This window comes from Heterocephalus glaber, unplaced genomic scaffold (genome assembly GCF_053883595.1).
Source record: "Heterocephalus glaber isolate CG9 unplaced genomic scaffold, H.glaber_assembly_v1.0 deba00001457, whole genome shotgun sequence".
NCBI classification, from domain to species: Eukaryota; Metazoa; Chordata; class Mammalia; order Rodentia; family Bathyergidae; genus Heterocephalus; species Heterocephalus glaber.
In genome coordinates, this window is record NW_028258305.1 from 18,571,829 (window position 1) to 18,598,386 (window position 26,558).

Below are 26,558 nucleotides of genomic sequence, written 5' to 3' on the forward strand. Positions count from 1 at the left end.
TATTGTATGAGATAGTTATGACCATGGAAATCTTGTCTGATCTCTTTGGACTTCATATTCTTTCTTTGTAGATGGCTCAGTGGATTTCTATACCTCTCTTGTCCCTTCAGATTCTTTGAAATAACCTCTGCCTGTAGAGCTGAATTCTGACCCAGCCTGGTGAATCATTAGTTCTGGGTATTCAGTCTCGTTGCACCTTTTTTACTACCTGGTTATCATGTTCAGTGGGAAGGACTTTTTTTTCAATTTTTAGTAGTGCATGTTTGGCGAATATCATGATCACATTCCTCATGGGGAGTTGGTATATGTACATAACACATTTTAATTGGGTTTTGTCCTCTTCCTTTTCCATCCACCCCCTCCATCTCTTGGCCCTCTTCCCAATTGCAAAATATCTATCTCCTTATGTGCTATCACTTGTCTTTTATTTTGCTCTTTATTGATATTTTGGGTTTCTCATATAAGGAAAATCATGCAGTATTTAAGCTTATGTGTCTGATTTATTTCACTTAACATTACGGTTTTAAGGTGAGTTCATTTTCATACAAATGACTCAAGTTTATCTTTCCTTAGGACATTTTAATGGAAATGGAAGATCTCAAAAATCCCAATCTTAACTGCATTCCCTTCTGCCTCTGAGTTTTAAAATCATTCACTTGACATTTCTATATTTTCTTTCTTAAATAAAAAAGTAAAATAATACTTACTGGCTTAAATCGGTTATAGTAAGAATTAAGTATAAAATTGCATATAATAACAACTCCCCACAAAATGAGGAATGATGATTTTAAGAAACAATGCTTTGAGCTTTCTTAAAAGTCTGTAAAACATTGCACACTGTCTCAGCCTACTGAGGCTATTATAACAAAAGAGCATAGACCAGGCTGTGTCAGCAACAGACTTTTTCTCCGAGTTCTGGAAGCTGTGCAATCCAAGACCAAGGTGTGGACAGATGTGCTTCTTGGTCACGGCCTCCCCCTGGCTTGTGGATGGCTGCATTGAGTATGTGTCTTTACACAGCAGAGGATGTTTTGTGACTCTTCTTCTTTCTCTACCTTCATGAATTCATCTGAACCTAATTACTTCTCAGAGGCCCTATCTCTTAAGACCACAATATTAGGCCTTAGTAATTCAACATATGAATTTGAGAGACCACAGATACTCAGTTCATACATGTATTCTCTTTGGGAGAAAGGTGTTAGCATCATTGAGATATGTTTTGATATGCCGAAAGGAATTCAGGTTATTAACAGTTTCAATGACTATAGTTTTCTATTAACATTTTGACAGTAGGGCAAATGGCTACCAACTCAAAATGTCAACAGGAGGTCATCGTACTTTAGCAATTCCATATGTCATAAAATTCTATGAAAATGTGCGATTCTTAAGGAACTGTATGGATAAGCAAGATTATGTCCTCATTTTATGGATGGAGATATTGACATGAATAGAAGCTGAATTTTAACAAATTGCTATGTATAGATAGAGACTAGTCCTAAACTGATGGCCCCTCACCCATATTGTGTCTTTAGTAACACCCATTTCAGCATCCTGAGATAAAGAGTGTGTTGTTTGAAGATTTTTTTTTTCACCAGAACTTATGCAGAGGTATGGAGGTTTTCCTAACAGTGTGATGATTCTGTAGTGCACATTGAAAGTCATTGCAAACAATGACGAAAGTCATTGCAAAGAACGTCTTCCATACTCCCTCAGTTAGATGTGAAACTGAGAAGTTGAGAGATAGCAGAAGGGTCTCATGACTAGCAGGGTGGCTAATGCGGGGGAAGGAACGCAGGCTTTGAGGAGGTCCGACCTAGGAGGACACTCTGTTCCACCACTCTTTAGCTGTGTGACCTTGAGAGAAGTACTTTTTAGCTTCTTAAGCCTTCAATTCCACATCTACAAATTGATAATAATATAAAGATGAAAATGCCTGGTACATAATAAGCACTCACTGGCCCTCAACTTCTTTTAGTAGGGAATCTAGGACTAGCAACCGTAATCTTAACTCCAAGTCCAGTGTGCTTTCTATTATACTTTATGTTGCCATGAGTAACATTGCTTTGAACTGAGACTATTAAGTGCATTATTAAAATGCTTGTCTTCCAAAATCAATCTGTTCTGATTTTTAATAATGCAAGAAAGAAGCTTAAAGTTGGCCTACAGAGATTTTTATGAACCAAAGGGTTATTTTTAATTGGATTTTGTGCCTGTTGTTATGGAAATAGTTGTTTCATAGATTAAGCATTATGACTGTAATGCAAGATCAAGCCCAGTATGAGGTATAATGATGATATCATCCTTATGCTTTTATTACTTGACAAAACATATTGAGAATTAAAAGATCAGGAGAAAATCAGCTTCAAAAACACACATTTATAAGAAGAAAATATCTCTCCTATAAAAATAACTTTAAAATGATATATTCTCTTTTCAAAGATCAAAACTAAGGATGACCCTAGCTGCCAGTAGGATGCTCAGTAGCTGTAGAGTTATTAAGCGCCTCTTTCTCCACTATTGAAACTAGAAAGAGTTCCTTTGATCTTGGAACTTGCTTTCAACATTTGGTCTCACAGCATTTCTGCAGTTGCTGAACTAACAGGCTTCTTCTTGTTATTTAGTATTCAACCTTTCAAAATTGTTCTGTCCAGAAGAGTTTTATTCATGTATCTGGATCTGCAATATAACGATTCTAAAGAAGCAAAAGATGAGTTGTAAGCTTAATGGTGGTTGGTATTGTGAATTCACATTGCAAACATTAGTTTATATCACTGGCTAATTTTAAACTCCAGGGGCTTGCTAGCCAAAGAAGACAAGGTTTATTAACACCACAGGAGAAAAATCCAGGGCTGTGTGGATAACCCAGAATTCATAAAGCAAACAGTGATCTTTTGTGAATGGATGCCCCATATTTCTTCTGCTTGCTTCCCTGGCTTTATTTTTTTTTTTTGTCCGTTCTTTTCTTCCTCCTACTCACTGGATTGTATCTTTGTAGTCTCACATGGTCTTCCATGACCCTTAGACATCAGTCTTGCCACTAGAATTTCTTTAAAGAAATTTCAAACCCTGTTCCTGATCCTCAATCAGTAGAAAGTCATGACATTTTTTTTTTTTTGGTACCAGGGATTGAACTCGGGACCTTGTGCCTGTGAGTCAGGCAGTGAAACCACTGAGCTAAATCCCAGGCCCAAAAGTCATGAAATTTAATGATGTCAAGTGTTTGGTTAATTTGTTTTCTTTGTTAATTTATGTACAAGCAAGTTTACTTTAAAAAAGGCATGAGAGACACTTATAATATAATATACAAATAATATACAGAAGGGGTGATCAAAATATACAGTTAAATTTAAAAAATTATAGAGGAAAAAAAATTATAGAGGAAGAGACATTGTCATCAGTCCCCCTCAAATGACTCTCCCTTATTCTGAACATACTTATTCCATCATTCTTGTCACTTTCTGAATCACTGCTGAAAGTCCTGCTTTGTAAGTGTCTTTATGAGATATGATAAAAAAATATGGTGAATTCTGTTGTGAAATGCCGTTCAGTGAAAATGGAAGCTGGTAAACACATTATGGTGAGTCCTCATCCTCCTTATTCAGCAGATCTGGCACTGTGCAACTTCTAGGTCTTCCTCAGAGTCAAAAATGACCATGAAAAGTAAACGTTTCGAAATGATTCAACCTATCCAGGCAGCCCCAACAGCACAACTACATCCATAAACAACAACATTCATTTCCAGAACTGCTTCAGAAAGTAGCAAGAAGACTGGATAAGTGTGTTTGAAACAAAGGGTGAATTTTGAGGGTGATTAGTGGTAATATTTTTTTCCTCTAATTTTTTAAAAAAAGTTTACCATTCACTGTATTTTTTATCACACCTCATATTTTAATATATTTTTCTAAATGAATCATATTGGCTTAATAGAAATAGTTATTTTAATAAAAATTTCAGGTACATCAAAAGTATTTTTCCCTCCTTTTCTTCTTTTTTTTGGGGGGGGGGTACCAGGGATCAAACTTAGGACCTTGCTCTTTCCAGGCAGGCAGCAGAACCACTGAGCTAAATCTCGGCCCTCCTTCCTTTGTTTTTAAGTTGAAAAGAAACATAGTCCAACTTTGTCATTTCAGAAATTTCCACTAAATACCTTTTTGAAATACTAGGTCTGTTCTAACTCTATTTATATTTACACTTTATTTCTGTACATTTACATAGATGCACTGGGTGTTATTTTCTCAGCTGTCTATACTACCTGCCTTTAAAAATGTTTTTCTTTTTGTCATCTAGCTGGTAATCCCTGCCTTCTAATACTGCTTTTCCCACCTGACAGCACACTAGGCCCTTCCCAGCTGGGCCTTCTTTGTTTCAGTCTGCTTTCTCCAGGTCAGAACTTTCACCCCCTGTGCAGAAGGTCTTCCACCACACACTGAGATTTGTAGCATATTGGTCCATGGTTGAAGAAGGGGTTTTACACAGAATAATGCGCACATATGGGAGGCCGGTGAACCTAAGATCTTGGTGAATGCTGGAGTTACACGACATAAGAACGGAAGAGCAGCGATCTCTCAGCATGGCACCCAGAGCCACTGTAGAGTCCAACCCGCCACTTGTCCTTTCACTGAAAATGGCTCACTAAGGACCGAGGGTCACTTATCTCAGAGATTATGTGACCGCTAAGCTCTTCACTAGCAAGAAAGAGGTCATTGCAAAAATTGGGTAATTCCTTTAAAGAAAGTGTATGTGTAAGTTGGGAGGCTTCCCAATGCTATATTGACTGTGCCTATTTATGACAACAGGTTCATTCACTTGTTTTAAATTGATGCATAATGTTTAAAGATTCTTAAATTGTCACACCTGAATGTTTGTTAACTAGTTATTTTCCTTGCTTGCTATGACTCTAATGGGCTTGAAAATTGGTCCAGCCAGTCTCTTTCGTCTCTCTTCTCTTCTCTCACTTCTTCCTCTTTTTTCTCTCTCCTCCCTCTCTCTTGCTTTCCCTCCTTCTTTGTCTCTTTCTCTCACTTTCTATGAGGTTCGTTTGCTTGACTGATTCTGAGTGTCCATAATGACTGTTTGGCATATTCTACAGGCAAAGGTCCTGAGACCCTTTTTGCTGGCTATAACCTCAATGATAATGAATGGCACACTGTGCGTGTGGTTCGTCGAGGAAAAAGCTTAAAGTTAACGGTGGATGATCAACAGGCCATGACAGGTATATGTCCTGTTCTTACCATAAAGCTGTGGACATTCTCATTTCTTGCAGGTGGCAGATGTTGGCACAGAATATGAAGCTTATATGCACAGTCCATTTTTAATTCCAGTTTTTAGTAACAACTTCATTTAATAAGGAATCTGAAAACTGTTTCTCTCCAAATGAACTGCATTTTTTAATGCCGTATTCTTTGTCCTTTAAAAATTCAAGAAGAAATTATAGTAGATTTTAATTTAGTGCCTTGATAAATATCTTAGTGCCTCATAAAATATTGAAGCTACCCTGTGAATACCAATTTGTGTTCAGATTCTTTCTTTCTTATGTATTTTGATGATGAAAAGAAGAAAGTTCTACTTTTTACTTTCTATGTAAATTGATAGATAAACTGACATTCTGTCAGGTGAACTACTTTTATATTCCATTGTATGAACTTCAATAATATGATCATATAATAGATCATTTTAGGTCATTTAGCTCAGTTGATTGAAATCCAATATTAAAGATGTCAAGTTCAATTCTTAATTCATAGAGTCCTAGCTGAGGTGAGCTTTATAAAGATCCACCCTAGGGACATAGAGAAGACAAATGAAAGAGAAATCAGCACACCTTTATCTTCTCTGAAATAAATCCAAGCACATGACCCACTGAGATATTAGGTCCTTTTTCTTTGGTAGAGAACATTTCTGTGTTAATTATCTCTCTGCAAAGCACAAGATGGTCCTTGTGCCTTGGAAACATGTCTGCTCTGCATCCAATCCCAAGAGGTCCCCATGCTCAGAGAATGGTCAAGTCTATCAATGTGGAAATAGCTTGTATGGGATTATAACTTTTGAAACTGTCATTTGAGAGTTCAAATAAAGGAACTACCAACTCAGAGACCTTTTACTAGCCTACATTTCATCAGCTCACTATGGCTTTCCAAATGTTTTTTCTACATGTTGTGGAACTTTATTGTGTAAATTTACTTTGTTTCACAACCGCCTGAAGAGCTTTAAAGGAAGAGTTCAGAGCCTCACACCATGGGAAGCCTCAGGAGGAGCCCAGTAATTTGTTTTGCTTCATAAGTCTGCAGGGGTCTTCAAAACAGCTCATGTGCAGATCTGCATTTAGAAGCCACAGCTATGTTATGCAATTTTATTCTCTGAGGAAGAAAATCAAGTAGACTGTTGTTACCATACGCCTTTGTCCAAGACTGCCAAGTGTCAAAAGACTGCTAGAGTCATCTAAACTGAAGGGAAGAAGCAGAGTTTTTACAGGGCTTAGGCAAGACAGTGTCCACTGACGTTTAGATAGTTTTGGTCAGGACAGTTCTTGGAAGAAAAATAGATTGCTTTTTAGGTTAATATTCATTTTATAAACATTAAAATTTTATCCAAAGGGATGAAAATAAACAAGGTCTAAAATAAAGATCAAGAGGTATCAACCAAAGAACTGCTAGGGTCAAAAACATACAAAACCGCCGCAGAATGTTCTCTACTCTCTGAGTTCCTGTCAAAAGCACACAGCCCTGTGAAGTAGATAGGGCAGCATATATATTTCAGTTTTAAAATTGAGGAAATGTACTCAAAGAGGATTGATGAAGTGCATTTCATTGAAATTCTGTTGTTTACAGAACTGAGAAGAGAGCCTAGGTTTGGTTTTAGTTTTTTGGTTTTTTTGGTTCTTTTGTTGACTCTTTGTCTATTCTTTTGTATTCATTATCATCCTAAGAAGTGTTTTGCTGTATGCTAAATTCTTTCCAAGCTATAACATCATGTTATTAGGGTAAGAAATACTTATAAAATTCAGATGATACTTGCTAATATAAGGTAGTTATGTGATGTATTGATTGATTACAGAAGGAAATCATACTCTTAGAGTTCAGAAGATAGATTGAGGAACTTGGTTTCAGTGCTGGTTTAAACCAATGAATAATACTGGAACTAGGCTTTAAAGAAAGAATGATTTAGAGATAAAAGTATGGAGGAAGGCCTACTTAGGATCTCAGCTACTCAGAAGGCAGGGGCAGGAGGAGCTCAAGTTCAAAACCAGCTGGAGCAATTTAGGGAAACTCTGTCTCAAAATATAAAGAGGGCTGGGAATGTAACTCAGAGCTACCTGGGTTCAATTCCCAGTACAGGGGTGGAGGTGAGGGAGTATGTGGGAGAGTTTTGGGCAAAAGAAAGAATGAGGAATGACACTGATAGGACTAGAGAGACTTATGTTCAGGAAGTGTTTTTGACTTCATGTGACCACAGGATGTTTGTTAAAGTTGAAAATGATCTTTTGAAGTCAAGGAGTCAGCAATCAAAACTGAGGAATTTATATTTCTTGGTCTTTCAGATAATTTAAGTCACTAAATTTAAGCTGAAGGGTAAACAGAGAATTATTTTTGAGGAAATTAATCCTGTAACAGTGTATTACATGGTTTGGGATGTAAAGTAGTAAATACTAAACTATAGTTGGGATGAGAAAAAAGAATGGTATAAAACGCTTTTTAAATTTTTTATTTAGAAATAATTTTAAATTTATGAAAAGCTCAAAATTTTATCCCATTTGCTTGTACATTTGTAGTTTCTCATGACCACCCCATTTCTTTCCTTTACCAGTCAAGGGGAAATGACATAGATAGTGACTATATATTCCTACATGCTTCAATATGTACCAACTTCAGTACATTTTGCATTGATATAATATTTCTATATATTCCATCTTTCATATTCCAGTTTATCAGTTGAGCCAATGTTGTTTATATGTCATAAATATTTTCCCTCCTCCAGCACAAAGACTTAGCCATTTATTTTCCATTTAAATTAGGAATAATACAAATAGCATGCTCATCATTAGTAGAGCACCTTAGCTTCTTGATCCTTTCAGCAGGAAAATAGGAAATATATTCAAGTATACACACCTGCACTTATGTATCCACATGAATATATGCACACTCATAAATTACTTGTGTACATCAACATGCAGATATACGTACTTTCCAAAACACGATTTTACATTGGGACCTCCTTATTTACAACACTGTTTCTTGATTTCCCACATTATATATATCCATATGTATTCCCCAAGATGAAAATTTGGCTCCTAGTAATATCATTTATTCATTTGCTCAATCTTATAATGCATCTAGAATAGTTTCATAATTGCTTTGCCTATACCAATTAAATTGATAAACCAACTAAAGAGAATTCAGGATTACTTTGTGATTCTTCCTATTCCTCTCCATCTAAGATTAACACATATACTCAAGTGATGAGTATGTAACTAGCTTGATTAGTTATTTATGCACTTTTCTTCTTTCCATTCTTCATTTTTGTCAAAGATCTCATGAAGTTAACAGTTCATAATAATAAATAGTCTTGATTTGTCTAATATGAAATGGATTTCTAAAAGGAATAATGAGAACTCATAATTGAGGCTTAAATTTGGAATGGGATTTTGTTCAAACAACATAGTGGCCCATTTGCAGCCACTCATGAATCAGGAAAACAGTAAGAGTTTTTATCAAATAACACAGGAAGAATTTTAAAAAGAAAAGTACTAGAAGCCCTTCATGGGAGGTCTTACACTTTTCCACATCTTAGACCATAGTCATCCTATTATTTGTTGAACACAGAGTTGAGCATACTCAGGCTGTTCCTGAGGATGTCCCCACCTCACCCAGGTCTTCATCAGAGAGGCCAAAGGAGAGAGACTTCCTTTCGCATCTGAAAGGGTCATACAATGTGCAGGATAAGAAAATGCATGTGGAGTCTTTGGGTTTCAACTTATTACTTTGTCTAGAAATCTGAAATTTTGGCGTGTATGTGTGTGTGTTTGCCTGTTTCCTCGTGGGAAAGTGTTCACCTTATATCCATTTACTCAAGCCTACTCTTCTCCATCATTTTGCACATCATCATTAAATCCTGCAGATTATACCTGAAAATTTATCTTATTTTGTCCATTTTCTGCTCCAGCTACTGTAGTTAAAACACACACACACACACACACACACACACAGTTCATGCCTTATGCCTACTTAAAACCCTCTAATAGTTCCTAGTGTAACTAGGATGCCTGGTGAGAGATCTGGCCTTTGGTGTCCTTTGGACCTTGTGTGAGCCATTGATCTCACTTTATCATGGCTCCAGCGTGTGCTTCTCCCAAAAACTTGCTTCATTTTTCTCCCTGTCCTGGAATCCACCTGCTGATTCCTTTCCACAGGTTTTATTATAGCTTTTGTTCAATCCATCAAATCCAGCATAACTACGCTCTCAGCTGACGGCTCTCATTCCACGTGCACCAACAGAACACCCCATTCATCAAATTCACATCTTTCTGAGTTTTTTAATTACACGCTGCCCCTTTTGGTCTGCCTTCCCCTAATAGAGTGCAAGTTTTGTGAAAGCAGGGCCCATGTCTGCTGCTCTCAACACTGTTTCTTGATCGCGTACCACAGCACATGGTATTTACACTGAGCACACAATAGCTCTCAGTGCAGGAACAAGTGGACTTAAGGCCCAGAGGTTATTTTGTTCCACGCCAGAAATTTAACCCAACTCAGAGCAAGCAACTGATCTCTTCTTTTTCCATTTGGTGAGAAATAATATAAGCAAAGAACTAGATGGTCATATGTGAGTGTCTGCTTTCTGACACCTTTAGCAGGCAGAGCTAGGAAATATATACAAGTGTAGACACCTGTACCTGTATATACCTATAAACATCCACACATATATGCAAATTGTATATGTGCGTAAACATACATACACATATTTTAGAACCATAAAAATATTCCTCCATAAAATAATCATAACATTTTTCTCCTTTAAATTTTATTTGTTCTTATTTACTGAACATGCATATGAGGAAGATGAAATACACGTTAAAGTTACAAACAGAAAGGATTTTAAAGGAAACAGCCGCTATTTCTTTAGTGGGTAATTGTCTTCAGGTGCTAATTCTCCCCCGTGAGAAAGCATATCTGCCATAACTGTGTGATTTATATATGCTTCTTAGAGTAAAAATAAACTTCTTGTTTGTTTGGTACCAGGGATCAAACTTGGGTCCTTGCGCTTGTGCAGCAAGTGGTGAAACCACTGAGCTAAATCCCCAGCCCCAAAAATAAACTTCTGAATGTGGATCATAAGGTTTTATTCCCTCATATCTCAGGCATGGTTGTTTTAACACTGTTTTGCTACCTTTTTATTATTTAGGCTCTGCATAAATACTCCATTCCTTTGAGAAAGAAAAACAGATACTAAGTATTATTTTTGGTACTGAACTTCTCAGTCTTACTAAAGGAAATGTTCTTCCCTATTTCAGAGCTGCCAAGAACTTGACAGTTTGGAATAGTATTTAATGTTAAACGTTAGAAATGTTTTTTTCTGGATATGCTATTGTCTGTTCACAGTAGAACCTTTAAGAAGAAGCATGGCAGTTTCAGGAATGGAGTCGGATTCACTGAATTAATATACAGATTTTGATATACCCCCAAAATAAAAAGTAACACATAGTGATTTCAAAAACAAGTGATTTTTTTCATGCTTCATTCTATATAGCTTATTGATTCAGTGTTGCTAATGTCTCTAGAGTTTTATACTTGGAAATTAGTAAAGACTGATTTGTTATCAAAGAGATAGACCCCACAGAATAATATTGTGGTCACTGAAGAAGAAGGAAGGAGAGAGAAATAATGTCGTACAATAAGCCAGAACTGCTAAGAATGTAATAGTATTTTGCATCAGATAGACAATCAGAAGGCATGATGGTAGTAGGGAAAGAGAAGAGACAAGTAGAGTGGCAATTTCTGTTTAAAAAAATGTGTGGAAAAGAAATCAGAGCCAACCATCGGCTGTCAAGAGAGCATGGCGAGGATATTTGGAGTACTCTCATGAAAGATTAAGGACTAGTAAAGAGGATTTGAAAATATTGCAGTGTTAAGTACAGTAGGTGGGATTATCTTTTATACCCATGAATTTATAATCATCAAAGTCAATCAGTTATGTATATAAAACGTTTTTCTTGTACCACAATAAGCACACATTTTATATTTTGCTTTTAGGCAATTCTTGAAGATGCTATACAATATCTTACTCATTTTCATTAAGGAAAGGAAAGCCCATCAGTCTATTCTAAGAAGGCACATGTAGATGGGTGTTCGGTCTTCAATACACATGGGAAGAAGGGTCAGTGCCTTTTCTCAAGGCCTGATTCTAGGATTGGCCCTACTTAATATTTTCATTAATGTCATGGATGATGGGGTAGGGTAAGCTTGATAAATTTTCCAATTATGCCAAATTGAGTAGGGAAACCAGCCAAGAACTTGGGTAGCAGAACTTCATTGTAATTTAAATGAACTTTATGAGTTGAAGCACAAAGTAATGACAGTTTAATTAGACAAGAACAAGATGCTGGGAATGAACCACTAGCCAAGAGTACTTTTTATTTGTATCATGCTTTCCCGTATAGGATGTAAGTTCATGCTTTTATTTGTTTACTTTCAACCTTATAGGAAGATAGAATCCTCACTTTGAAGGGACCAGGTTGACTTTTAATGAGTTTGAGGGGGAACATGGTGGGATGGAGAGGCATAGAGGCTGAGTTGAGTAGTGAGCTACTATGTCTGCAACCAAGCTTCCCGCCAGGATATTTAAAGAAGATTGTACCTGGCGGTAAGGTAGACTAATCTTACTGGTATTTTCAAAATTGCTTGTGCTTTGAGTTAGTACATGGTAGTCAGTTTGGTTATGCCATGCCAAAGTGCAAGGACCATTGACCGATAGGTCCAGGGGTCTGAAGTATTTCTGTAGTGTTAGCGTAGCAATACTACAGAAGACTAGAGAGGATGAAAGACTAGGGAGGATGAAAGAACACATTCAACTCCAAATACATTTAAATGGTTTATTATTGGAAGAATAGTCAACAGCAGTTCACTGTTTAAAGAAAAGCATCCCCCAACCTTGCGGCTGAGATATATCAGTTCCTAATGGGGTGATACAGGACCACCACTGCCCTTAATCCCTCCCCCTTTCTCTTATCTTTGCCTTTTCCCTTTCTCACTTTCACTTCCTTCCTACCTCACTCCCTTCTTTCCTTTCATTCTTCCATGTAATAAACATTTTGTAATTTATGTTAATGAGGAGGATTTTTGTTAAGACTAACGCTCGAATAGGGATTACTACAGACCTGCGAAAATGCTATGGTGAAAACCAAGCTTACGCTTTCATATCTCTTAGGGATTTTTCACTGTATACAACTGACTATCAAGGAAGCTTTTGTTTTCTTGTGTTTTAAAATATATGATTGCCATAGAAGTCTAAAGCTGAAGGTGTCTTTTGGGTGCCAGAGGTTATAACATATAAAATCTCTTCTTTTAGGCCAAATGGCAGGTGACCACACGAGGCTGGAGTTCCACAACATAGAGACTGGCATCATCACAGAACGCCGATATCTGTCCTCTGTGCCCTCCAACTTCATTGGGCACCTGCAGAGCTTGACATTTAATGGAATGGCATACATTGACTTGTGTAAAAACGGTGATATAGATTACTGTGAGCTCAATGCCAGATTTGGCTTCAGGAACATCATTGCAGACCCTGTCACCTTCAAGACCAAATCAAGCTATGTTGCCTTAGCTACATTGCAAGCCTACACTTCTATGCATCTTTTTTTCCAGTTCAAGACCACATCTTTAGATGGACTAATTCTCTATAATAGTGGGGATGGAAATGACTTTATTGTGGTTGAATTAGTTAAAGGGTAAGTATATGTTACTGCAGTGGCAAATAAGTAAGACTTTGGGTAAATGGTCTTCCGTTTCCAAAAATACACATTGAACAGGATGTATTGGTATAAAAGGTGGTAGCCAGGAGGAGGACAAATAGCAGATTTATTTGTATCACTTATTATGATTCTTAATTATATGTTGTTTCAGTATACTCATTTATGTCTGCATTTTGACCTATGTGGTACAAATCACGTCAAGTTCTAATTTACGTTTGGCATTCCCTAAATGTCACATTTCAAATGTGTAGTTCTTGACTATGCACAATGTAATTCTACAGAAGAATTTCTACAAGTTTAGTACAGATGTGTACTAAAATAAATAGGTAATCCAAATAATTTAAAATTAAATGTCCTACAATTTTACTTCAGGCTTAATTCTATGTCAGAATTCCTTGAATAATTTAGAAAGAATATTTTTTTTGAAATTCTTTTAAAAGGATAAAAATTTGATTTGAGCTTTTATTCATTCACTCAGTTTACAGTGAGTTAGATAATGTACCAGGCTATATAGAGGTATATTTCCTTGCCATTCCTGTGTGTATCTGATTCCCACCAACTATGAGACACACACAAGTGTGTCTGCTCACTCCCTAACATACAATCCTAGTGTCTACAGGTGAAACAACATAGAAAAGAAAAACATTATGAAAAGTTTCCTAAAATGATCATATACAAATGCTTAGGAGAAAATTAAGGAAATTAAGAAGATGTATGGAGAGGGGGTAGATATCTGAATGTGGTCTTTAAGCACGAGGGCGTCTTTCCCATACAGCAACAAGGCTTCAAAATGGAAAGGAAAACACATGCTAGAAGCTGAGAATTACTATTTCAGAGTGGTTAGGACAGAGGAGAGCAAATGGTGGAAATGGGGAAGGCATAGTGAAAGGTCGCACCTTCTGCTGAAGTGGTGGTTCCTTACCATCCCACTAGACCAGCTTCTATGTAACTCACTCTCAGGACGTCTAGCAAGGAAAGAGCCACGAGAGTGGGGGAAAGTCTCTGCCGGTAATATCTGATTTAGCTCCATCACAAATTCTAAAAGCCGTGACACTTTCCTCCTTTTTCTTTTTTCCTCAGGTACTTACATTATGTGTTTGATTTGGGAAATGGTGCTAACCTCATCAAAGGGAGCTCAAACAAACCACTCAACGACAATCAGTGGCACAATGTGATGATATCAAGGGATACCAGCAATCTCCACACTGTAAAAATCGACACAAAAATCACAACACAAATCACTGCTGGAGCCAGGAACTTAGACCTCAAGAGTAAGTACTTGCTAAGATGGAGGCACCAGCCTCACACCACACAGTTTCCGCCCCGTTGGAAAATCCTTTGCCTTGGGGCAGTGTGGGCTTTCCACAAAGGCTGACCAGAAACTCATTTCCAGCACATGATTAATAATATAACACACAGGCCTCTGCTCTTCCTTTAATGTGGCAAGAACATATGTATTTTTAATAGCAGCTCAGAAAATGCAACACCTTGAACGCATGCATGATTAATATTTAAAGAGTGAGAAAAATATAGTCTTCATATGATAGAGAAAAGTAGACATTTACAAGTGCTATCCATCCCAGCAGTTTTCAATTGCTTTTGTGTCAAGGTAACCAGGTGCATAAGGAACTTATTTTATAGTTTATTGCTTTTCTTCCTTGATGACTTTTTCTATTTTCTTTTTTTTTTTTGGTATCGGGGATTGAATTCAGGACCTTGTGCTTGCGAGGCAGGCGGCAGAACCACTGAACTAAGTCCCTAGTCCACTGCTGACTTTTTGTACATGCTTTCCTACCCTCTGATCAACTGGAGCCTGAGCCTGGTGTACCCCGCAGGAATGCTTCTTTTGTCAGCTGCTAAGAAAGTCTTCACAGATGTTTCCCTTCCTCATTGATATTTGATTTCTCAAGTGACCAAGGCAAAATGCTTAGAGGACATGTCAGCAGCAGGGAAAATGAGAGAGGTTTCTATTTGAATGGGCCTTTGTGATTTACTAAGAAGAGTGTTCGCATATCCCATCTCATTTAACACAACAAGGACTGGGGAAAATTTTATTGTCATGTTATTCTAAATGAAGGAAGTCTGAGGTTTGAATGATTTATTCAGGGACAAAATAGCTGCTGGGACAGAGAGAAGCTGGTCTGACAGAGCCTCTGGGGCTGTCACTCCCCTCTACCTGAAGCTGGAAAAGTCCTGTGCATATCATTGCGGGGGTGGGGGGTTGGCTTGAACAGGAGGCTTATTGATATTGATGTGATCTCTCCCTTTGATTCAAAAGGTCAATCCATGGGAGAGTTAGGGAGCTGGCAAGAGAAAAATCCAGACTTTTCCTATAGCAAAAAACCATCTTTCTAAATAAGGTAAAAGAGAAAATAAAAGTGTTTCACTCTCTGTAACTACAGAATATATTTACAGTTCTGGGACTTTATTTGTCCCACACACAAAATGTGTGGTAATGCCCTTCTTCCTTCTTTTAGAGCGGCCTCTTACTAGCTTCAAAGAGCTTGGTGTGCCTCTTAATCTAACAGCTGAGTTAAAAAAAAAGCACATGGAGTTCGAAGGCAATTCTGTGCAGCAGGGAGACCTCATTCTCTTTCTACTCCTTGCCGGGAGTGAGCAGAGTGGGTTTGCACCGGTGTGGAGGGTCCAGTGGTTTGCATGGCCAGCACAGGTGATTGTCAAAGGAAAGGGCTGGATGGTGACATTCAGTGTGCTGGCCGAGGCAGTCACCACAGTGAAAGCAAGCAAGGCAATGCCTTGTTGGTGTGGGAGAGTCTCAGAGAGTGCAAGGGAACTTCCCCAGAGACTGAGGGCTTCTCATCAGAGGCTAAAACCGGGACAAAAGATGCGGTCCAGTAATGGTTGAAGTATGTGACACTCATAGCCCTACATATTGAGGCCACGGAGAAGTAGCAGTGGACAGCAGGTTGGGTCATTTCTTTTCGGATATTTATGGTGCTGTCTCTGAGAAGCCAGCATTTGCTTATCATTCATAAAAACACATGAGTGTAATAGGAAGCTGGGATAAAATGGGGTGGGCAGGTACAGGGCACCTTTCCAAACCTTAGAAGCCTACACAGCTGACTTTTCTTCAAATGTAGAATGTTTCATCCTGCTGAAAATAGGGCTTTTCCTGTGATAAAATACCTAAAATTGTGAATTACACAAATGATATATAATGTAAAGATGTTAAATGCTAAATTCTAAATACCCTTACTTTTTGAAAAAGCACAATTAAATTTAACGTGGTGAAAGCATATGTATTTCTAACACCAGCTCAAAATGCAACCTTAGAATGCATTCATGTTTAAAATTTTAAAAGTGAAAAAAATGTACTTTAGTCTTGATGTGATAAAATTTCTCACCTGAATAATTAGATTCTTTACTAATGATTATTACTTTCAATCTTGTGAAATTCACGGGTATTTTCAGACTTACTAGACTGAGTCACAAAGTGAGAACAAGTTCCTAAAATTATGCCCAGCTTTCCCCTTGTAACCTGGGTGTGTGGGCCCAAGGGCAACAATAGTCCCAAAGTCCTCTTGTCATATGTGACCTCGGCCACTAGGGGGCTCAAGAGTGCGATGAAGGTGCTGTGCGTCTTCCGTCAGAACCCGCTTTGGCGTGCCTGGCTGCAGGCACTAACCAAATGGTATTTTCTGAGCCCTGAATCGTGTCAAGAGCGGAGAGCAGAGCTGGGAGGAGGATGATAGTGTCCGCAATGAGAAGCCACTGTCTTACTGAGCAGACCGATGCTGAGGCATCGCATACAGGACAGAGAAGGAGGGGAGATTTGGAGCCCTGTCTGGCATTGAAACCAAGAAGGAAGCACCAGGGAGACTCTTGAAGTAGTAAGGTTTGAGGGGTATCCGAAGAATGAGGAAGAGCAGCTTGGTTTTCTCTCTCCTTCCCACCCAGACCTTCACAGTGACGTAGGATTAATTGAGCCGCTCTAGATTCAGGGAGAGTGAAAGTTGTCTCATTTGAGTCGATGGTTTTATTCTGTTTATTTTTTTTTATGACCTGTACCCCTAAAGAATTGATTAAAATTAATCAGATCGATTCTGCACCCTGCTCAAAGCCATTGCTGTCATCTTTGGTTCTTTTCACGGTGAGGCCAATGGACTGAACTGTCAGAACTGAAGGATCACGTTCATAAAACACATTTGTGGATCCCAGCCCAAGTCAACTGAGGCAGTTTCTATTTGACAGGGATGTTCAAGCAATGAATTTTCAGAGAGCACTGTGTTACAGAGTCCTGAAATAGTGCAAGACCTGTGTTGGGACAACTTTAACTCATTTTAAAAATTGTTTTATAAATCTTTGTTTTGCTTTCATTTTATAACTGTAGTTTTGTTGTGTCCATTCTTGACTGAAGTCACATTTATTGACTGATTCAGGATATTTCGCTTTTTTTCCCCCTTGAATTACTATACCTTGAAAGGACACTAGAGGGCAGCATAAGGCCACAGACCGTGCTGTATGGTGGCGGTGGGTGGAGATGACCTCAGCCTGCTCCATTTGTTCAGGGAAGCAGAATTTCTTTGTTTTCAGACATCTGAAATTCCACATTTAGCCTTTGCAATAATGCATATTTTTGTCTGTGGCTCTGCTTCATTTTATAAACAGCATTTTAGTTAGAAATCTGAAAGCTGGGCCCCTGTACTTTATGCCCCACCTTAACCCCCATAGAGATGGTCATAAATGCATAGGAGTCTACTGTTGTTTCTCCAAGAGGAATTGCAGGCAGGTGACCTTGTTCAAATTATCTTTCCCGACACGGCCAGGTTCTCGGGGGGTTGTATGTCTCTCCCTGCTGATGCCGTTTTGCTTTCATCTTTATTTCCCAGCTGTTTGTGTTCTATTCCCTCTGGCTATTATGTGCAAGCTGCGACACACAGAAAGAAGCAGCATACATTTGCTCTCTGAAGCCATTTCCTACCGCAGCTCTCTGTTCACGTCGGAACTTCCAAGTTCTAACCCCTTTAGTGAGATGAAGGGTGGGTGTAATTTCTCCTTATGTCCCTCTCTTGTTCCTGTATTTGGCAAATTTATATATTTGGGTGTCTGTGTATATGTGAAGGAACGAATATTTACTGAGACCCTACTAAAAACCAAATAGATTTTAAATGAGGTTATTGTATGTAAACCTTGCAGTTACACGGGAATAAAATAGAAAAGAAGGGTCATTTTGGGTCTCCGCCTCCCATGGGTACCACTCATATGTTTATCCTTGTTAAACAGAGTTTACCAGTTTACATGCTGGGGATAAAAATACATTCCTGAGTGCATAGGATACAGCGCCCTCAAGTGGCCACATGGCAAAACTACATAAAGGGGTCATGACCAACACCTGGGTCATCCTAGGTATTACTTTGCGCTTCCTCCATTATTCTCTGTCTCAAACCCTAAGTTTTTTGCCCCTATGGCCTTGAGCTCTTGTGCAATTTTATGATCTTGACTTGACTCTTGTCACCATCTGTCTCTTCCTTAACCCTCCTATCATCCTAAATCTCACCCTGAAGAGAAATGCGTGTTATTGCACGTCCAGCTACCAAGCCACTAAAGGGTATCCTAATCAGAAACTAACAACTAGGGCCTTCCATTCAAACACAGTCTAGGATGTGGAGGCAATGTTCTCATTCTTTTCTTCTTGACCCCAGACAAGTCTATTACCTGGTTGCCTACCTTCTCCAACCCTGAAAAGGAGGGATGTTCTTCTATTTTCTTCCCTTTCATATTGCTGTTTGAAAAATGTTTGCCAAGATATTTCTGCAAACCTGATTCTATCCAAGAGTACTGTTGTGTTTAAACATGCCCAAAGTTTGCATAGCCAGCCCATATGGCATCTGGTGGCCCACTTGCCTTGCCTAGATAATTCATTTCAACAGGAAATGTATAGGGAAGGGTTTGACCTCGAGCTTAGCCTCAGAGAAAATTATGATGTTGAAAATGGAAGGAGGGGCCTGTTGTCCCATTGGGTAAGCTCTCTTCATTAGAGTTCTTGTTTGTAACAGAGGGAGATTTACTAACATTGCTTCAATTTGTGGGAAATTATTTTAAGGATCCATTAGGAAGTTAGCGAGACAGACTAGAGACTCTTAGCTGCTGAACAGTGAGGCCCGAGCCAAGGATGAGAGCTCTGTTTTGATCATAATAGTGGGATGGTACAGGGGACACTCTCAGGTGCGTGGGCCCTTGGATCCTCATACCCTGGCTCCCTAGAGCTTTCCCACTGTCACCATAGCCTGGAGGCCTTCTCTCTGCCCCACCAGTTTTTTTGCCACTACCACTAGGGGAACTTCCTGAGCTTTTGGCTTCTACTTGTGGTTTCCGCCTATTGCTTTTGCCCTTGTGTGCTTCCACTTCTCTGTACTCTACCCTTCATCTCCCTTTCTAATTCCTCAAAAGATAGGATTTTATATGGGTAATGGACCTGTTCCCCCATCTGTTCTAGAAGACAACTTCACAGGTTTTACCCCACTGTTGTGAACCTGGCTCAGTTCTACCCTAAGTAGCTGGATTTTCACAGTGCAAAGTGAGCATAGTTTGGTCATTCAGAAGGTCCCTGAATGTCATGCCAGAAAGCGGAGGTGGGGACGAAAGGGTTTTAAGCAGGAGAGTAGAATTTGCAGTGCACTTTGGAATTACTGTTTGACTTCCATGGAGAGGATGGGCTGAGGCTCAGGGAAAAAGGACCATTTTGGAAGCAATCACCGTAGCACAGAACAAAGACAATAAGGCTCTGAGTTTGTTAAAGTAAGACTTGACATTTTTGTTACTCCTTTTCCCACACAAGAATTATAGAGCAATTACTTAAAAGATAATTAAGAGACATGAAACCATTGTTTCTCTTTTGATATCTCCATTGAATTCCCAGGCTTTGCAGAAATCAGTCTCAATCAAATCCCTTTACTACAAAGCCTTTGTCAGTTTGTTTTAATCCCACTCTCACCTGCTCCACCCCAGTAAGACATTGTTCTCTGCACAGTTATGTGGGCCCTGCTGTCTGACATTTGCCTTGGGTGTTCTTGCTTCTGCTTCCCTATGACCCTTGGAGCAGCATTCACTGTTATAGTAGATTTTAAATTCTTTATTCCCTAATAACAATTCTTTTGTTTTTCCTTTACCCATTTTACTTGTGTTGGAAGTTTTCCCACATTGGGTATTTCTTTTATGTATAGTTTTAAAAAATCTAATTCTCTCTAACTCTATTTGAGATTTCTCTCCCACCATAGGAATTATAGAAACTTGGGACAAGAGAAGATCTTGGAGAAAGTCCAGTCTGACCAATACTTTGCTTATGAGAGAAATGTGTTGGGGGCAATTGATCCCCGTACCCACGGATCTAGTTAGTATTCCACATCCAGTCTTACATTTCCTAGCTGAATATTTTTACAGAAAGCCAGGAAAAACAAGTTTTATTGTTCATATCAACCTCAATTGACTGCTTGTGACAGCTTCAAGAAACACACTACAAAGAAATGTAAAGCCATATATGAACTCACTGGGCAAGGCTGTGCTGTGGTAGGTGTAGGGATAAGATCGAGATGTGAGTGTGTGGACACTTACCAGTTCTTTGCTCATGGTCCACCCTTAAGACTTCAACTTTTCCCATTGGCAGATGCTCAGTACCCTGGTGCTGGTGCCGAAGCATGAGCCTTGGTTTGCATACTTGGAACAACTGCAAAGAGAAATAGCATTGTTTAAGTCTTCCCACAGCAAGGTGACTCCTGAAAAGCTGAACCCAGCATCTCAACACCTTTCAGGGCACAAATCCAGTTTATCATGTCCCAGTGGGGTGGTGATTAGAGGACTCGAGCTCTTAAGAGTTGTGGCATTTGCGTGATGATTAACAAGTTCCTGCAGGTGTTCAGACCAGAGTTGTAACGGGTAGAGTGAGTACTCCCATGTCCTCATTCTCATCCAGAGATAGGTCTTTGATGCCAGTCACTACTCAAAGTGATCTTCTTAGGGCTTAGGCTTCATGGTCAAGCTTCCTGTATCATCTAGGAAAGCAAGTTAGGCAGCGTCTCTTTCACTCAAGAGATTTCTATCTTGCACTTTCATGGCTTTCAGACCTCCCTCTTTCAATCAAGGTAAAACTAGACAAAGATCATTGGGATACCAGAAGCATAAACTTGGTTAGACTAACTTAAGTGGAAAAGGGAGGGAGGGAAGTAGTAGCAGATTATGTTTTTTAGTGAACCTGAGGTACAGGAAAAGGAAGAGCCATATTCAAGAAAGCCGTGGTTAGTAAGTCAGTATTGCTGCCTCTCTTGGTCTCTAGAGAAACTGAGCTGCTGCCCACCCAGCCTTCCCCCATTGTCCTCTCTTTCTGTACATTGCCTTTTTCTGCTTTCAAAGCTTTAGTAAATGTGGTCTCCCCAGATCTGACCAATTTAAAAACTGAAGAGACTCACTGAAGTATAGGATCCTAGCACCAAAATCTTGGGAAAGTAATTGGATTGTGACAGATGTCCTCCCTGTGACCCTAATGAGGGGATAGGAGACGAGGTTACATTGTACACTGATGAATTCTGGTAGATATGTTTGAATAATTGCTTGAGTAGGCTACTCAGGGTATAAGGGAGCCATGGAAGGCTCCAAAAATGTCACTTTTGACCTTCTCTTGCAGAAAGCAAGGGGTAGTATATGCCTCACTCTAGAACAGAGCACAAGGACAAGATCTAAGGTCATCAAAGTGGTGAAACATTGCATACTATGTGGCACCAAAATATTTGCATGACAAAGTTCACAAACACAAGCACAGTTGTTACGGCACAGTGATGCTATTGGCCCATTGTTGTCACACACTAAACACTGCTTTCAGAGTTATGTGAGAGTCATACTAGGTCAATCAGGCTTTCCTGTTTGCAGCACATTAATGTGATTTTTGTGGGTGTCTGTTTTCACAAGTCACTTCTCAGCCTGTGCAATTAATTATGGTGGTCCTTATTAAAAATAATGTGAGAAGCAATATAGCATTGTAATTGAAGACTCAGGCTCTGGAGTCAGATAGACATGGGGCAATAGTAGTTCCACTCATTCTTGCATATATGCCCTTAGTCAAGACATGCCACTCTCTTCCTTACTGTCATCTACCCTTTACTAAGCATTTTGTAAGAGGTTTGCGTGTATTTTCTCTTACTTCTCATGTGAGGTTGCTGTCCTTGTGTTTGCATGTCCTTATGTCACAGGTGACGAAGCTAAGGTAAGGCTTGGGAGGTGAAGCATCATACTAGAACAGCATTGGTAGTCATGTCGAACAGTAATAATTATCATTTTAATCATTTCCAAGGGCTTGTCATGTCCCATGCTTGTCATAAATATTTACATGTGATACTTCATTTCATTTCTACCACAATATGCAGTTACCAATGTATTGGATACAAAAGGGTTTATAAGAAGGTGAGGGAATCTTAGGGCTCACCTGGATATGAAAGTCAGCTTCCCATTCCTGCCCTGTATGCACAGCAGAGTTCATCTGGCATTCTCAGGTTTCCCATCTGTAAGTGGTTCCCCCTTTGTCTTAGTCACTTTCTTCATTTCGGAGACACAATACCTGACACCCACAGCTTAGAGAAGGAGAGGTTTATCTTGGCTCACAGTTTCAGAAGTTTCAGTCAAAGGTCAGCTGGCTGCGAGTCCGGAAAGCATGATAAAAGGTCATGGTGGAGGAAAACGGTTAATGTCATGGTGGCCAGGAAGCAAGGATAAAGGGGAGGAACTGGGAGGGAGGTACATCCTTCCTGGTCATGTCTGCAGTGACTCACGTGTCCTGATCAGATCCCACCTCCCAACAGCACTCAGCCAGGCACCCGTGAGTGGATCAATCCACTAATGAGCACAGTGTTCCCAGGATCCAGTCACCTTCCAGAAGCTGCCTCTGGACACATGAGAATTTGGAGGTCACTGAGAGCCATAGCTTAACACTGCTCCTGTTCCACCCTCACTACCCATTCACTGCCTCCACTTTCCCCCACAGCACAATACCTTAGGTCTCTCTCTGAGACCTAGAACTGTAAAAAGACTTCAAACACTGGAAGGTTTGGTACTAGTATGCCAATTCTATAACACAACAGACTTTTGCATCTATAAATTTAACATGCACGGTTCCATCTATTTTTGAGAAGCTTGATGGCCTGTGACACAATTATTTGTATTTTTGCTGGGACATAAGTATGAATCATACATAGCAACAGGGTGCTATGCATAACTGTGTCTCCATGAGAGAAACTGTTTCTTGGCTTGGATCTGTCTTTGTTCTCTCTTCGAAGATAATATAAACTACCTTCATCACTAAGCACTTGTATGGCAGGCACCACAAGAAGGGCTTAAATATGGAAGTGTTACATTAAAGAGTCATGATGGTTTAACATAGTCAAGACACAAAATTATTTTTTATCTCAAGCCATTACTTTACAATTACATTACTTGGGAGCCTGAAACAGGAGAATCACTTGAGTTCAGAAGTTCTAGATCAGTGTGGGGAACATAGTGATACCTCATTTAAAAAACGCAGTATGTTGAGATATTTGTTCCACATACTGGATTAGAGGAAATATTTTTGCCTACTTTTAAGACCATTCTATAATCACCTTACATTATAAAACATAATATTAATTTAAATAATCAACGTAAGGGAAATTCCACCCATCATTTGCCCTCTCAGCCCTGAAAGTGTTCCTATTTCTGTTCAGTTGCCCCAAAGTGAAAATTTTCTCAAAATACCAAAGACCAGTCTGCATCCTCCAACTGCAGGAAAGCTGCAGGGAATAGAAAGCAAGTTCTCCAGGAAACCACCTACGAGCTGTTTTTCTTGCTGGCACCTCAAGTCCCATCTGGGTTTGGGGCTAGTAGTCCAACTCACTGGATAGTCAGACTAAAGCAAAAAAGTGTTCTTTGATACATTTCCCCCTTCTCCTTTTATTATTACTCTGGTTAGAATGTTTGTGATGTAACTGAGAAGTACAAGGACCGTTAGACCAATGTTTACCTTTTGCTTTGCAATGTTACATCTGGATATCTGTCTCATATTCACACTGTCGGTTATTTATTGTGTTGGCACTTTGGTCAGAACTTCAATTGTGTTATTCTACTTCATGATATGATGTCTTACTCCTTAGAACAATTAAATGCTTGAGCTATTAACATCCCATTTATATGGGAAAATAGAGATTCAGAAAGGATGAGTGACCTGTATACTCTTAAATAGCAATGATTTTATAGTGGTAGAAACAGGATTGGAGCTCTTTATAGGTCTATGATATTATTTAAATACAACTATATGTATTTGTCCATATTAAAAAGATTTTTTATGAATATGTAGATTGACATGTGATGCTTGTTTTAATCTTTGGGGATAAAATGTCATGTAATGAAATGAAATGCTTTGCCTTCCATACAGAGCTTGGTTTCTGAACTTTTACATCATTAATGCATGGTATGGTGCTTAAAATTTCACTTTTGATCTTTGAAAAATAAATGCCTATTTCTACTTTCACATTTTGCATGTTTTTCCCTTTCCTCTGTTGTGCACAGAATGGGTGGATAGATAGATAGATAGATAGATAGATAGATAGATAGATGCTAGAGTATATCGCTGTAGCCCATGAAATCCTCCTCAAACAATACAGCCAGTAATTTTAATTGCTGAATTGCTTTCTAGGTGTTCTATAGAACATTGGCACCTTTGTATTTATGGGTGCTTGGAACAGGCCCAGGCAGATACACAGTTCTTGGTAGAGTGAATGTTGGTTGGTCTATCACTCAGTCATTAGTTGGTACAACAGGCTATTTATGGACTTGCATGTCTTCCTTATCCTTTCCAGCAAGTTCTCACCTTTCTGCCCTTGAGGAGGGATCTTTGCTCTTAAGTGTCTGCATAGTGAAGAAATAAAATATTTGAAGTCACACCTTAAAGTATTCCATTATTCCAGAGCATCTGATGAACTTATTAGGAATATCTCACTTTCAGGCCCAGAAAGAATTCCTTTTCAGAAGAAAAATATAAAAAATTCCAGACACTTAAGCAAAAAATTAGAGCTTTATTTGACTCTTATTATTGGGAAACTGGGTCCTTACACCAGAAGGAACCTGTGATCCTCCTCAGTTCTTTGTGTATTTGAGGAAAAAATTCAGAAGAGACACGTAGGAAGTTGTATAGACAGTTTGTTGCAACATGATCAATCTGCAGAGATATAAATGCAGAAGGATAGCTTCAAGTATGAAGGCGGGCAATTTCCAAGATGGCAGATGCCTCTGAATTAGGTCTCAGCCTACATTCATATGATTAAATGGGTCTTCCAGGAATATCATTTCCTTCCACCAATGTTATTATGTTTTACAAGGAAAATGGGCCTGTTTTGACCACTCTCAAAGGGAAGAAGTTTGCTGCCTATTCTTTAAGAGGAATGTGTTTGTTTGGTTTGCTTTGAGGCCTTGAGGTTTTTTCCAGCCCCTTGATCTGAACTTTGTACAGGGCCTGGAACTTACCAGGATGTGCAGATGAACTTACATTCTCTTGGGACATAGCTTAAAGCCATAACTTTGTTCAGATTGTATTTATAATTAATGATAAAGAAAACAAAGGGGGGAAAATAAGATTTTTGCTTTTCATGTCTCCCTTGTTTTTCATGTAGCCCCCGGCCACCTGTCTCCATGTCAAGTTGTGTGTAACTTTCTGCTTGACACTATTAACCCTGTAATATATGTGAAGCTCTTTGGCAAGCTCGTTGTAAAGTTTTCTTGTGTTTTGTTTTCATTTTTGTTTTTGTGTATGTTTATGTGTGAATGTGTGTGTGTGTGTGTGTGTACTTTACGCACATTGTCCTTTCAAACTACTATCCAGAAAGCCACAGGTAGCTTTGTCCTCTTTAATCCAATATGTCTAAATTGAAAGCAGGTCCCAATTCTTGATTTGTATGAAGCAGGCCAATATTAGAGGGAGATGTTCTTTTATACTTACTCTGTATACCACTAGGTCTGCCACACCTGAACTAAATTTTCACTTATTTTGAAGTAAAATTTCTTTGAAATAAGAAAATTTATTTCAGAAAAGAAAGAAAGCCAAACTGTTGTATAGATAAACACAAAATCTCAGAAAAACAACCGGTTGTGCATAGGTCTTGTTATTTGATCTTCCATTTAAAAGTCTCTATTAACTTCCAAAGCAATCATGTTTGAACTAGTCTATTCTAGTCCTGTCACTGAGGGTATTTTTTCAGAAAAGGAGGAAAGAATATGGTGCAATGGGCAAGACAGAGCCTGAGAAGCCTGGGATTGAGGTACCAGCATTATCCTCCTTGTAATGGTTGTATTGGCTTGGGCAGGTAACTTGCCTATAGGATGCTCTGCTCACCTGTGAGGTCAGGATAACAGTAACTGTCTCCTTGACTGTAGTGAAAGATTGCTATGAGGATCAGGGTAAGGCAAGGTGTCAAAGCACCTTCTGCAGTGAGGTATTCTGCTAGTGTAAGTTATACCAGTGTGTGTGATGTTGAGAAAGTCTACTGAGCCATATGCAGTTCCAGAGAGTATCACACAATGAGAGGAAAATGACAGAACTGTGTGCTGTAAAGGATGGCACAGGTAT

At 38.9% G+C, this 26,558-nt stretch overlaps 1 protein-coding gene across 48 annotated transcripts in view; it reads left to right on the forward strand.

Annotated features, from left to right (window-relative positions):
* Nrxn1 (neurexin 1) overlaps positions 1 to 26,558 on the forward strand; it is a 1,121,547-nt gene that overhangs the window by 549,034 nt on the left and 545,955 nt on the right. For all 48 annotated transcript variants that reach the window (XM_087216047.1, XM_087216049.1, XM_087216063.1 and 45 more), the window contains 3 exons: positions 5,090 to 5,212; positions 12,556 to 12,937; positions 14,042 to 14,232. In XM_087216047.1, coding sequence (XP_087072173.1) covers positions 5,090 to 5,212; positions 12,556 to 12,937; positions 14,042 to 14,232 — 696 coding nt within the window. The remainder of the gene's footprint in view (positions 1 to 5,089; positions 5,213 to 12,555; positions 12,938 to 14,041; positions 14,233 to 26,558) is intronic.